This window comes from Lepisma saccharinum, chromosome 30 (genome assembly GCF_977018435.1).
Source record: "Lepisma saccharinum chromosome 30, izLepSacc3.1, whole genome shotgun sequence".
Taxonomy (NCBI): domain Eukaryota; kingdom Metazoa; phylum Arthropoda; class Insecta; order Zygentoma; family Lepismatidae; genus Lepisma; species Lepisma saccharinum.
Window position 1 is genome coordinate 33,194,899 of NC_139258.1, and position 14,078 is coordinate 33,208,976.

Genomic DNA, 14,078 nt, shown 5'->3' on the forward strand with positions numbered 1-14,078 from the left:
TCAACGTGTAGTGGGGGGGGGGGACAATATTTCTCTGCGATAAGCGCCAAGGTCATTGCCAATTCAATGTAAAAGCTCATACCACAGATCTTACGACTACAAAATGCATGATTGTATTCCATACGATGAAAATTATTAAATATGATTATATCGTTCAATTTCCTCTTAGTGGAAATAGCAGACATACGCAGTGGCGTGCCCAGGATTATTGAAAGGGAGGATTACGTGTACTTTTTTTTAGTAATCATTCCTCATTTTGCCATCTTTTTCTACCTTTGACGATCTTATTTTTATATTGAGCCTATGCAGGGATTATGACCCTCACCAACCCCTCCTAGAGCACGCCACTGGGCGCTCGGAAGAAACTTGACGACTCCAGAGAAACTCTGCCGTGTGGCTGTAAACATGGAGATGGGGTCTGAAAAAAAGGCCCATTTGTTATTTTATCTATGGTTATGACCCAGACCTTCAAGAGTGGTGGTGTTTTGGGGGGGGGGGGGGTAGAGGTTGTTGGACCATGTCGTAGGGTCTGCCTGTTCGGAAGCGTTCGACTGTTCTCGGCACCGGCAGAGACCAGAGAGATTCACACCATTCTGCGATGAGCTGAGGCGTCCAACACCATTGCTTTCAATAGGAAACTTGGCGGGAACATGGGCGTCGCCAGAAATTCTTGCGGGGGGGGGGGGGGGGGGGTCGGACAAATTATAAAAGTTGAATAGTAGAAAAATCATAAGTATTATTACCACGGTTATAAATGCTATTATACAATAATAAATATTATAAACCAACAAAAATAAATTTTATTCAAAAAAATAATAATAATTATTATTATTATATAAATGGGGAGACTCGATCCACCAAACAAGAGAATACCACCACAACTATTTTCTGTTATTTCTTTTGCATTTTATGCAGTTAGTAACTGAAATGCATGTTGTTATTAACTTTTGCAAGTCTCGTTCAAGAAAAGGCTTTAATTATTAGTTTTTTCTTGTTGTGTTACCTCTCACCTACAACTGTAATTATTATATTTTGAAAACTGTGGAACCATTTGTTCTCTGGATGAAATGGTAGAATATAACCTTGTACCTCTATTTTTCACTCAATGTTTTCGATTCAATACATTTTTACTTTGATTATTCTGTTCGAATACTAACTAAATGAACTTTATTTCTGTTCTTAACAATAAGAGTAACAAACTTTCGGCTTTCTTGTATCTTTAAATGAACGATGTCAATTTCCAGGGGGGGGGGTCAACCGACCCGTTCGACCCCCTTTCCGACGCCCATATGCGGGAGGGTTCCGTGCGAAGGGTAGTACTGGGCCCTCATTTCGATGCGCTAAACGTTAGAGTACCTCTTGCGTATTTCGAGCTGTTTCATGCAATATTTTTAATATTTTACTTGGTCATCGCCGCATATCCCGATGACCGGACGTCTCACCTCTGGTAAATATATCACAAGAAATCAGACACATTGGATATCTTATCTGAATCTTGTCGTGTATACTTACAACTGTAGTCCACTAGAATGAATATAATAAAATAGGCTTATATATCCTTAACAAGATTGTTCGTAGAAAGCCGAATTTCCCTTTGGAATCTGGATTAAATTAAACTCCAACTGACCCTGACCCCTTTACCGAAAAATTTCGCAAAAACCGCGAACTTTCATCTTTATAATGATAAAATGAAATTTTGAAGTTCACTGGACCATAGTTAGAGCCTTGAGGACGTTCCGTAAATAACACAAGTGCCTTAACGTAAATATAACCTGTATGTATACAGTCTATTCTGTAAATTGTATCGAACTGTCTTAAGCTTTTAATTTGCCTCCCCCTCGTATAATTCGTTTAGTCACACCTCTTGGCGTTAAGCTCTGAGATAACCTGCGTACGTCTGGCATGGAAATTCTCTCTCCTGTTCCTGAAAACCATCTCTGGCTTGGTCTGTATAGAAAATGAGTTTCAATCGAATATTAGCATTGAACGTGAATTTTGTAGGTGTGTTCAAACGTGAGACTTTTTATACGCCCTCTACATAGTTTTCTATTCATAGTAATCCGAGCAAATACTGCCGTGGGTTTTCCAGACGCAACAGAACTTCGCTTCCCGGCGAATTCCCTTCCCAGGTGGTTTCCTAGTTGCGGAAGTGACGTCACCCTTCACGGCCCGCTTGCCAGCCTCCGGAGTGCAGCGATGATGTCACGCGCAGAGAGATTAATCGACTCGCTCCAGACCGCGATTTGCACCGATGCGCGTTTGTTTATTCTGCCAGCTCGCAAAGCAATTAGTCCGGTAGTACGGTATTTTACCGCCAGAGACCCGTGACAGAAGACCAAAATAATGTAGGATTTTTACGCGGATGATTGAATTTGAGTGATTAAGCAATAATTGTTTCCGTTTTTGGGGCATTAATCGCCAAAGCTGAAAAAGACTTGCCTTAATACGATGGCCGTATCTCTTATCTCGGAAACCATTAGTGCTGCAAAGATGAAAATTTGTGGATCCATAGTCCTATCCAATAATAACTCAATACAAAATTAATTAACTCAACCGGTACAGTCTGTCCGACCGTCAACTGGCCCCTCGGTATCTCGAAACGTCGCACATGTTGATTTAACCCTCGCATTCCTATGTTGATATCTGCAACGTACTAGTTTCTTTGCATAATGTTCGTAAATATTCTAAGATCCCTTTTAATGTAATGGATTAGTGCGGCTTACATTTTTACACCAATATTTTGCTTCAATGTTAGTTTATTTAAGCATGGTGTTAATTTATATTGCAAGTGTATTTTTGTGAAAATTATTTTTTAAAGTTTTTTTTAAAGTAATCTCGAGATGAATGCATCGATCACAAATAAAATAAAGCCCCCCGAAACAACAAGATATATAGGTTTACACCATTGAGAGCTAAGCAAGCATCCATACGCTCCTGCCACATTGTGAATGTCTTCGAAAATTCGTCGTGAGGTAGCGAACTGAAGAAAACTTGCGCTGCGGTGATCACTTCTTTGTTCGTCATGAAATGACGACCACGTAAAGCGGCCTTTAAAAGTGGAAATAGCCAAAAGTCGCAGGGTGCAAGGTCCGGGCTGTATGCTGGATGTGGGAAAATTTCTATTTTTTCTGCAACAGTATTCACTAGTGTCTCGTTAATCACGGACGGTCTTTGTCCAGGATGCGGAAGCAAAGCGCCTGATTCGCACCCATCTTCGAACAACTTGTGCCATCGGTACACTACTCAGTCTGTCTTGATCGGCATATGCCTGTTGAAACATTGCATTTATTTCCGCAGCACTTTTCCCTAAACGCCAACAAAATTTTATGGCATGTCGCTGTTCATCTTGAATACTCATCGCGAAAAGTAATGTTATACACAAAAACCTGGAGGGGTAAACGAAACACGTTCCACGTAAATCAACACAGCTGCTTACTAACGTGGTTTCGCAACATGTGACAACTTGCTACGGAAACAGAATAAGTCATCCTACACGACACGACTAGTGCCGAAACCATAGGCAGTGTTGCCAAGCCAGGAAAAAAAATTGTCTCACCTTCTCTGCGACAGCCTTTGTACTTATATTACAAGCCTTTATAGACTTGTATTTATTTTTTTGTATTTATAGACTTCTGAGTTTCCGTGGTTGTATCGTTATTACGAAAATTATTTTAATTATCTATTAAAGGGAGGGGAAGTGATTGTGACATTTATTTTCGTGTAAACTTACAAAACAAGTCTTTGAGTTAAACACGCCCACTGCTTTTCAAAAGTTGGTCCCCACTGCGGACTTTTATTCACTTCAATTTGTAACCCATTTCTCATTATGTTTCATTAATAAGAGAGTTTAGTTGAACAACACTGGCCACGTCAATTAATATGTTTAAATAGTTCAGTGCGTTTCGGCCTAAATTATCAAGTTCGAAATACCCCACCACATAGCCTGTTATTATTTTAATGAATCAGTTTGCAGGTTTTGTAAAATTCTCATGATTTTTTTAGTTGAATTTAATTAGGTTTATTAATTTCTTATCCTATTGTCAGCGATTAGAAATTTGAATAATATAGGAATGTTGAAGAAATCAAAACAGATGTGCAGTGTTTTGAATTAAAATTACCGCTTATATAGAACATTAGTGTTCATACACGCGGCAGGTTGAGGACTACACAAAGCACATACTTGGAGCTACGACTAATAATTTTCATTTGTAGTGTCATAACTTTTTGTTCTGTTATAACAACCGCCCTTCCCAGAATTCACCAGTGAGCATCAGACTGCGGAACTGAAAATTACGTCAGTCAAAATACGGTGAAATATGGAAAGGTTCAAGAAATGACTAGATTTCTAAAGTGTATATATTTTTGTCAATAACGAAATGTGAAATATTCGTGATAATCACGTTTTCTCGCATGTCGATATCCTACATGTTCACTACAAATAAAATTAGTATTCCTGTAGTAAGTGGAAATTAGCTACATGATTATGCAAATTAGTTGCAGTGTGCCGTGTTTACACGGTGCGAATTTTACGCACGAGCTGCAAGCATGTTCACTCGGACCAGAAATTCGAATGGTGGTACCAAGTACATACAATGTGGTGGATCTTTCTAAACGAAGGTATCGTTGTTGCTCGCTTTCATGACACGATGAGATATGGATCGAAACCAAAAGTATGTAGGGGTACGTCATTACGGGCATTGGGCGTCATTGGAACAGGAGGCGTATTGAATTGGGTGCTTCCAATACACTGTATAACAGAGACAAGAAGATCCTATTTGATTCGGAAATTTCTAACGAGCCATTCCGTTCGACAGTTTCTCTGGACCTGGGAAATTTGGCCACGTTGCACAGTGGTTCAGATAGCACTTTAAACTATAGGTCCAGTGCCGATTAGCGTATCTCAGCATGAAGTGGACTTCAAACAAAAAATCTTTGTACATTAAATTCATTCGGTATGTTTCGCGCAGTCTGTTGGCGCACATTTGAGCTCTTGTAGAGTTTGTGCATTTTGTATTGGGCGTAATATTTACACAAACACTAAAATAAAATTATCTTTAGGTGGTTTCTTGCCTTACAGTATTGTATACTGGTGGGAACTAGTTCCCCCCCCCCCCCAAGAGACCTTCTTTTGTGAGATCTCCACCTTATAGATGTTGATTATTTACAATTTGCGTTCAGATGTCTGTGTATTTTCCTTACCAACTGAATTCAGCGCTACCTTTGTTGATGGATATTCCAATCCCCCCCAAACAATTTTATATTTGGTTTTAATTATATTGCTCCTTAAGAATCCTTAGAGAGATATTGACCTTTGTTACGTGAATGTGGAAATCAAAACCATATTTCAAACTAAAACAATTACATTTGTTCTGAAATATTCTTATATGGTACCATTACTTTGTCAGTATTGGGAGCAAAACTTAATCCAACATTCTGATAATCCAAATATAGATTTGAGATAAGTGTTCTATTTTTTGTATAGCATTTTATTAATTTTTATTATTTATTGTTTTCTGTTGCAACACTTCAGCATTCATTTCAGTTAACTAACGCTGCATGTTCTCTCTTTACAGGTCATGGACATAAGTCTCAACAACGTGCTGGAGGGTGCTCGACAATACTTTCAGGGTCTTCCGGCCACTTCCAGCCACTACGATGGCTCCACCGCCGCCGCTCCCCTTACCGCCACGGCGGCACATCCAAGTGGCACAACTCCTACGTATTGGCCACCGACAACTGCACGAGGAAACGTCAGTGAGGTCCCGTCCATGGGGTCGCCGGCCCACTACAAGACACCGTCGCCACACGGTGCGTCTCTCGGATACAATGGGAACCTTCCTGGTCGCTCGGGTTCCTGGTCAGCTCTTCCAACGGGTGGACTCATCCTTCCTCAGTCCTCAAGTGGGTCGAATCAGAGCACGAACACTTCAAGCGTTAGTGGCATGGCCGGTAGTGTTAGTGTCGGTTTAGTGGACAGCCATAGACGACATTCCCAGAAGCCATCCATAGTGACGGGTGTGGGTGGCCATGGGCAAAGGAGGATGGACTCGATGGGACTTCCCCACGCATCGGTTGCAGCGTCTATCGGGTCCGGAGTCGGCACATCAGTGACTTCCAATAGCCATCCAATATACACTCATCGAACAGTGAGTAGTAGTGCTACGAATCGTGACTCAGCGCATGTGTTACCTCAGCATTCACACGTTCCGATCTCTCAGAACACCAAAAGCACCCATTCTGGGCACCAGTCTCATGCGCATGCAAGATCGACGGACTATGCGGTGCAGAACCACATGCCAGTGTCAATGGCCGACGTTAACCTCAGCGCAAGTACAAACAGCAACGCGGCAGTCAGCAGTGGGTCTTTGCACAGTCGTGTTGGGAATAGTTCCTCGATGTTGACAAAATTTCATAACAGCGGGATGTTTTCGAACGCCTCGTTAGTGTCTTCCCCGGCGATGCACACTCAGCAATCTTCTCACCAACACAACACGCTAAATCCATCCGAGTTGCTAGTGAAAACTGAACACCCTAGTGGAAAAGCAAGACTGTACTCGCAGCACGCACAACACGCCATGTACGCCTCTTCCAACGCAGGGATGACGCAACGTGAACACAGGATGCCTCCAGCACACGCGAGCCTGATAGCGAACGGTCAGAGAGAAATGAGGAACACCATGCCGACTGCGCGTGACGGAAGCATTCAAGAAACGGAGAGACGTAACACGGTCGCAAACGCTATCGCGGCGAGGGTAAAGAGCAAAAGGGAATCGCCTTTGGATCTTTCTGTGAAAACAGTGCGACAATCCGCCGATTCCACAGCGAAAGACGATGACATTATTGTTACGTATTCTGATACTCACAAGCCCTCAAACGCCGAGCGAATGTTGACTCTCCAGCTTCCACCAAGCATAGCGTACCCAACGATGTTCGATGGCCGAAGGAGTACTCCGAATTCTGCCGTTGCTCCCAAAATCGACTTCATGCCCAACTTCGCCTCACCAGGATCTAACAGTAGTACCAGTCCTTCTTGTTTCGTTCCTGCCGAGAATCAACGCCCGAGGAGCAACCAGTACGCAGAGAGCTTGCCGTCTCCTCAACATCAACAGTATCAACAGCATCAACAGCAGCAGCTGCAACAATTCAAGTCTTCAAGGCAGACCGCGCTTCCACCACATAAAGATCCTAACTCCTTAAGTGGACATCATCCAAACGAGCACAAGCAGTATTACACTGCGCATGCAGCTTCAAGCAGAGGTCACATCCAGCATCATAACCACAAGCAGCAGAACACCTCGTCCTCTGGACCTTTGCCGTCTTTATCATCCAACCACTACACGCAAAGTACCATACAGGACCCTGCAAAGTCGGTCAGAACATCAAGTACGTCAACGACAGATCCAGGTTACCGACACGAGTACACGCGCGCTGTCCATAATTCGGTGTACCCTCGTGAAAGTTCCAAGAGAAGTGGCTCGTCTGGTACTGATTATAGAGGTGCAGTTCCGGCCAAAGTGGCACGTCTTGACTGGAGACAGACAGACTCGTCAGCCAAGCACAGCGCGTCGTCTTACCAAGCGCAAATGAACGGCAGCGATGTTCGAGGTGGTCGTTTGCAAGAAGGATATACGCAACATACTCAGATGTCAATCCTCCAGACGCAGTCTCAACAACCACATGTCTCCCAGGCTCATACTCAGTTACAGCCACCTCATTATTCTCAGTCGTATTCCCATCCACAGATGCAGCAGCAACCTTCTCATTCCCAGCCTCAAATATCGACGTCCTCTTCACATTCATACACGAAAGCGCAATTACCGCCTCACAATCAGTCTCACACGCTCCTCCATCAGCAGCAGAGCTATTCACATCCACAAAGTCAGCAATCTCACGCGCACATGCAGTCTCATCAGCAGCAGCTTCAGCCTCATCAACAGAGTTTACCTCAAACTCAAGCAGCTCATCAATCTCAGTCACAGTCTTCTAAACAATCGCAAATTCACAATCCTCCGCAGAGCCAGTCTCAGTCATCCATCTTACAAGCAAATTCTGTACCCCATAGTCAACAATCCCATTTCCATTCGTTGCTGGCATCTCAGAATCTTACGCGAACGTCGCCAAGCTCTACTTTACACAGAGTGTTCCCTTCAGAAAGTGAAATACGAGCGCTGAGTATTCTCAGGAACAGCTTGGAGAACAAAAATGATGTGCGCAGCTTCCAGCATCCACACGCCACACAGGCGAATCTAAGTCATTATCAACAGGTGCCGCAGCAGCAGCAGCAACACCAACAACAAATAAATCAGCAACAGCAGCACGTGCAGATGCAGCAGCATTCAAAAGTTCAGCATCATACCGCATCTGGTGTAGATCTTCAAAGTACTCGTGTTAGTTACGGACTAGAGCAGCTTCAGAATTCACCAACGACAGTGGTTTCAAATTCACAGGTACCTTCAATGAACATGGGACATAAGTTCCCACTCTCCAAACAAGTACCGTCTGCGCCTGTTGATTCTTACAGTATTCCAACAACGCCATTGCCAGGAGACAGTGCTCCTCCACATCAGGTTGCCCCTTCTCTAAGTACAGCTACAACTTCCTTCCATGATCAGCTTCCACAGACAACTACTGCCATCCATGTAACGCCTATCGCACACCACATGCACCGAGATTCTGGAATGAAAAACACCGATATTTCTATTATGAAGCATGTGTCAGTGCCTCACTTGTCAAATTCGCCTCTGCAAGTTCCTGGTCAACAAAACGATTTGCAGAACAATACTTTCAATCCACCAACAACGATGGGGTCAGGCGAATTGGATGGTATAGCAGCGCTTGTAGCGGCAAGAATTCGAACCAAAGCAGAGCTGAAGCAAGTGGGTTCTTCGTTAGATTTAAACGGGAGCGGGATGCTGAGGCCACCTCGTCCTCCTAGCGACACACCGCAGTTCCGAAGTCCAACCCCAGCTTCAAGTGTGAATTCTAGTTCATTCCACTCACCCAGGACGCCTGGAACTCCAGTATTCTCTCCACCGCCGCCAAACGTAACAAACCAGGGTGAAAAGCAGATTGCCAGGACTCCACCTCCAACTCCAAACTCTCAACCCGAGAAGCAGCCTACAAGTGGAGGGTCCAGTAGTGGAAGCCCACCTAAACTGACCCGCGAACGGGTATTCTCGCCTCGTAGGCGCCTCTTCAGCAGAACCGACGACGATACGGGGCCCATCGCTCCAACCAGAGATGGGTCTGGACCTCGCAGCAGCTCGGAAACATCAGTGTTCGACTTTCCTGATAGTGACTCTGAGGGTGAAATGCCGGTTCTGGAGATGCAAACCTTGGATGCTATGAGGAGGGACAGGCGATCTCAGCAGGCAGCCGCTGCCGCGGCAGCTGCTGCTTACGACAGGCAACAAATAGAAACAGAAAAGTCAAGGGAGACATCTCGATCGGCAACTCCAACCGAAAGAATGTCGCCAAGAGGTGAACGTGAATCTGTACCTGAGGATCCATTTTGGTCCGAAACATGTGAGAAATTCATGGAAGACCTTAAAACACAGTCAACTACTGTGAGAAAAAGAAGAAACGATAAGAGAAAAGCAGCAGCGTCTGCTGATAAAAATTCATCCAAAAACGTGCCTAGTAAGAAAGAAATTGAACAAAAGAACGAGACCGAGCAAAAAATTGAAAATGAACAAGAGGAAGTTCTTCAGGAATCTTCATCAGATCTCTCGAAGAAGATTGAAGACAATAAGTTGCCAAACATAAAGAAGGAGGAAGAGTCCTCAGAGGACGAAGACATTCCATTAAGTAAAAGACGGGCGCAGTTGAGAGCAGAGAAAGAAATTATGGAAAACTTGGCAAATAAAGACGCGACGCTCGATATCAAGAAGGAAATCAAGCAAGAGCCGAAAGATCCAGACGAGGAAGCCAGTTTGCAGGAGAGAAAGCTGAGGATCAGGAAGGAAGAGAAACAAGGTGGGAAAGTAAAGAGTAAGAATACTTCAAAAGTGGAAGAGACCACACCACGCAGGGAGACCAGGGCATGGTCACGCAATTCATGTGCGAAGACTACCGGCGAGGATTCAAGGCAAGAGAGCGAGGACGAAGACGCCGACGATAGTAGCAGCGAAGAGGAGGACAGCAGTAGCGATCGCACAGAGACTGTCGCGGAGAGGTTGCGTGCGCGGAAAAGACTCGAGAAGGACGTGAAGGAAGATCCGGAATCGATCAAGTTGCGTTTGCGTTCCAGAGATCCTTCTGCTCCTCAAGAGAAAGACCCCGAGAAAGGTAAGGACGAGAAGGAAGAAACTCCGAAGAAAGAGTCTAATAACGAAAGTCCGCGGAAGAAGTCAAGCAAGAAGAAACCAAAGTTTGGCGATGGTTCCGATTTCCGTCCCGGGTGGGAACATGATATGTATCGCTTCAAGCGGGCGCTACGGATGCCTGCCCAGCTTATCCATATCCCGAGGCCGCCGATCCGCGGGTCCCGAAGAGGTGGGAAGATGTCCGCTTCGCTTCCCGATCTGGATCCGTCGCACTCTCCGGCATCTAGCACGGCGGGTCGTTACGACGAATCGGACTACATCCTGCGAAAGATGGGCTTCCGTCGCGACCTGACGTCTTCCTTCGAGCGTACCGCGTCCAAATCCCTCAGCCCGGCGCCGAGCAGCAGGAGTATGTGGGACTTCCCGGGTTCGGCCACTCCGGACAGCCCGAGCGCCAACTCCGAAAGACTGCGGAGATGGATCAGGTTGGGAGGTAGCCAGAGGGACGATTCGCCGTCCGTTCGCAGCGAGGACAGCGATCTAGATTCGATTTCTAGTCTTAGAAGGGGTTCGGCTCCAGAAGACGCCGGTCACGACTCTGAAGACACCTCTTCCTTTCTGAACATGCTGGCGCGGAAGTTCAGCAAACAGAAGTCGACCCGCGGATCGACCGAGCAGTGGCTGAACAGCAAACATCGCATCCTTCAAGGCAGCAACCAACCCGAACTCCTTCCGACACCGGCCAAAGCTGGCGACGACAAGAAGATTGATCTCGCGAGTTTCTTCCGAAAAGAAGACCTCATCAGCTTGAGGGAAGCTTACCAATCTGGCAAGAACGGTTTCGTCGACTTCTCACCCGAAGTGTTGACCTCCAGAACTCGCACGCAGACCAAAGTGTTGCGGCAGCGTGCCACGATCAGGGAGGTGTTCGGCGAAGACCGGCCAGCCTCAGCTCCTCCCAGCACCGACGCCAAAAGCTCCACGAACATGAAAGGTCGCCGGGGGTTCCTGAGGGGTCGGCCGGGTCTCCGCAGTGCTTCCGCCGCTGTCCTTCGCAGCAACAAAGCCGTGCTCAACTCCAAGAAAAGGCTGCTCCGGCGCCACGGCGACTTGATGCACGTGCTCATGGACAACAAGAGACGACAGACTGAAATGTCAATTAGTGCGCCGGCAGAGGGTGATCCGTTGATTGGCCCTCGGACTGAACCAATTAATCGTGCTAAGGTTGTGAGGAGGATAAAGCTGAGAAGAAAGTTTAGATCTGGTTTCGACTACATTCGGAAGAAGAAGAAACAACAGAAGAAAGACGGAGTTTCAGAAGGAGTAAAGGAGAAGAAGGTAAGCCCAAATCCGTTTCATTATTATTGGTGATGTAGACTTTATATAAAGATGTAATGCCTTCATTGAGATGCGGTTTCCAGAACGTAAAGTATATCAACATTTGTGAGTTCCGTGACTTACATCAGAGTCAGTGGCGTAGAGCAATGCATGGACTCTAAACCTAACCAGTAAAGGAGTCCCCTATTGTGAAATATATTGAAAATATACCATTATTTGTATTTTGCTGCAACTTATACCTAATGGTGCTAATGAGGATGGTTGATTATTGAGTGAAATTGATTAAGGGCCACGCCCACACCAGAGCTCGATCCTTAGTCTTTCAGCGACGATATTGTGAGCCAATCACTCAACAAGCTCGGCCACCGAGATGCTAAAATATGTAGTGAATGGATGAACCATTCTAATTACCTTTCTAAAACACAAGAAAGAACTTGGCAATTACAGAACTTTTACACAAATATGCATTAGTATTACTGATGCGAAATATCGTATTTGTCCTTGCCTTCCTATTTCCGAAATTGTACAGCATAATTCAAGAATCTCTCCCCTAAATAAAAGCTGAATCACACGGAACTGAATATCTAGTAGGAATGCCCTAGTTGACGCTGAACTGGCTACCTGGGTTCAAATCATAGCTGCCGGGCTGGCTGCTTAACTGGTTTTCATGACTAGGCCATGTTCTATTGCAACTGGCTTTCTTTGGAACAGCCAATCAGAGCGAAGTTTGCCCATGTGAAGATAATCTGTGAATTTAATAAGGAAAGTTTTTTGTCTGTGGTTTCCGAGTGTAGGTAGTTTTTATTCGCTTCTCGATAAAAGAATAAAGTGACACATATGATGTGCATTCGTGCTCAGTTCATTAATATTTAGGCAAAGCAATGAGATTTGCACGTGACAAATATGATTAGCCGGTAATGATAATCCGTATTATTTAAAGTGTATTCAATGTTTGACATATGTAGTTGAACAAAATATATTTTTTTTATGAATGAATTCTGCTAGAGAGTTCATTAAGAAGCTTGTTCAGTACGCATTGATTAATTTATTTTCTTTCGAGAGAATTTTCTAATCAATGGTTTTCTTTTTTAATTTTTAATAGCAGCAGTAATTGTCCTACAACGTTCTTCAAATTGCTGCTCATCCATCTTTTTAGATTGTCTGCTCTGCGCAATGTCTTATGGGAACAGAAGTATGCCGACAAGTACGATAACAAGTATCGTGTGAGGCAAAAATTCCAGCCAGTCCAGCGCCAACTAGGGCATTCCTACTGGAAATCCAGTTCCGTGTGATTCGGCCTTAACTTTAAGAGCAAACTGGAAAAGCCACTTACTTTCTATTAATCGTCTACTATTAATGATTTTGTTAGCCGCTGATATTCACACGTATAAACTGTGGCTTCGTCATTTCATGTGGGCACCACCTTGATTACCCTTATGGCACTTGGATCTGAGACTTATGTACAATACAGTTGACTCCCGATTGCTGATACATTTTGACTCTGTGCAAACCTCGAAGAGTATAAGATTTTCTGTTGAGAACTGTGTCAGCGTTGACTTGGAAATGTAGTTAAGGTTTGTATTTTGACACAATTAAGTTTATTTTTCGGGAGGGGATACCACTGCCCAGGGTGGCATTTAAAGGGGGGGGGGTGAGGGCTAATTCTCTCTTCTTGTTGTTATTCAATTTATAAAATTATGCTTCAAGAGTAGTTACTGGAATAACCTCCTCCCCCCTTCAACCTGGATTCCTTTAATGGCATGTTAGTTATAAAAGTGAATCGATTCATATTCCCCAGATAACTGTTAGCAACGACTTCTTGAAACATCGTCTCCATACCGAATGCTGGAACGATGCTGCATTTGGAGTTAATTAAAGAAGTCGTCAAGCCGAGTTTGGATAGCATTTTCGCAATCAAAGGAGTTTCCTTGAACCTTGAAGATTGTTAGATAGAGCGGCGAGAAGGTGGAAATCCAAGGATGCAAGATTGGGTTGGCAAGGTGGGTGTGGAATGTGAGCGTGCATTATCATGCTGCAGTAGAACCCTATGCTAACAACCGTTAACAAATAGCAAATTCCAGAATAAGGAAACTACAGTTTACTCTGGATTTGAAATGATTCATCAAGAGAGTTGCAAGTGATGACTAGATATCCCATATGCAATACAATTTGTTTGATGTGATTAAATTATGATAGAGCAAACATTTATACATATATACAGGGTGTTTCTGAGCGACCCAGACACTGCCCTTTTTCTCGAGAACGGGAGATCGTATCAAGTTGAAACAAAAAAAATGCACCACTAAGTTGGGCCCAAAGAATCCTTAGATAGTATTTGCAACAGCCCAAAAGCTCCTCTTTGTGGTTTTAGTGGTGGGCACATGCCCCGTTCGTGCGATATTCAAATGGGAAGGGTATGTTTGGAATGCAGATTCGGAAAGCGGGGAAAAAATACGATTGTCATATGAAACATTT

At 44.4% G+C, this 14,078-nt stretch overlaps 1 protein-coding gene across 4 annotated transcripts in view; it reads left to right on the forward strand.

Moving 5' to 3' along the window:
• LOC145981988 (uncharacterized) overlaps positions 1-14,078 on the forward strand; it is a 417,662-nt gene that overhangs the window by 387,618 nt on the left and 15,966 nt on the right. For all 4 annotated transcript variants that reach the window (XM_083115511.1, XM_083115509.1, XM_083115510.1 and 1 more), the window contains one exon: positions 5,574-11,603. In XM_083115511.1, coding sequence (XP_082971637.1) covers positions 5,577-11,603 — 6,027 coding nt within the window. In that variant the 5' untranslated portion in view covers positions 5,574-5,576. The remainder of the gene's footprint in view (positions 1-5,573; positions 11,604-14,078) is intronic.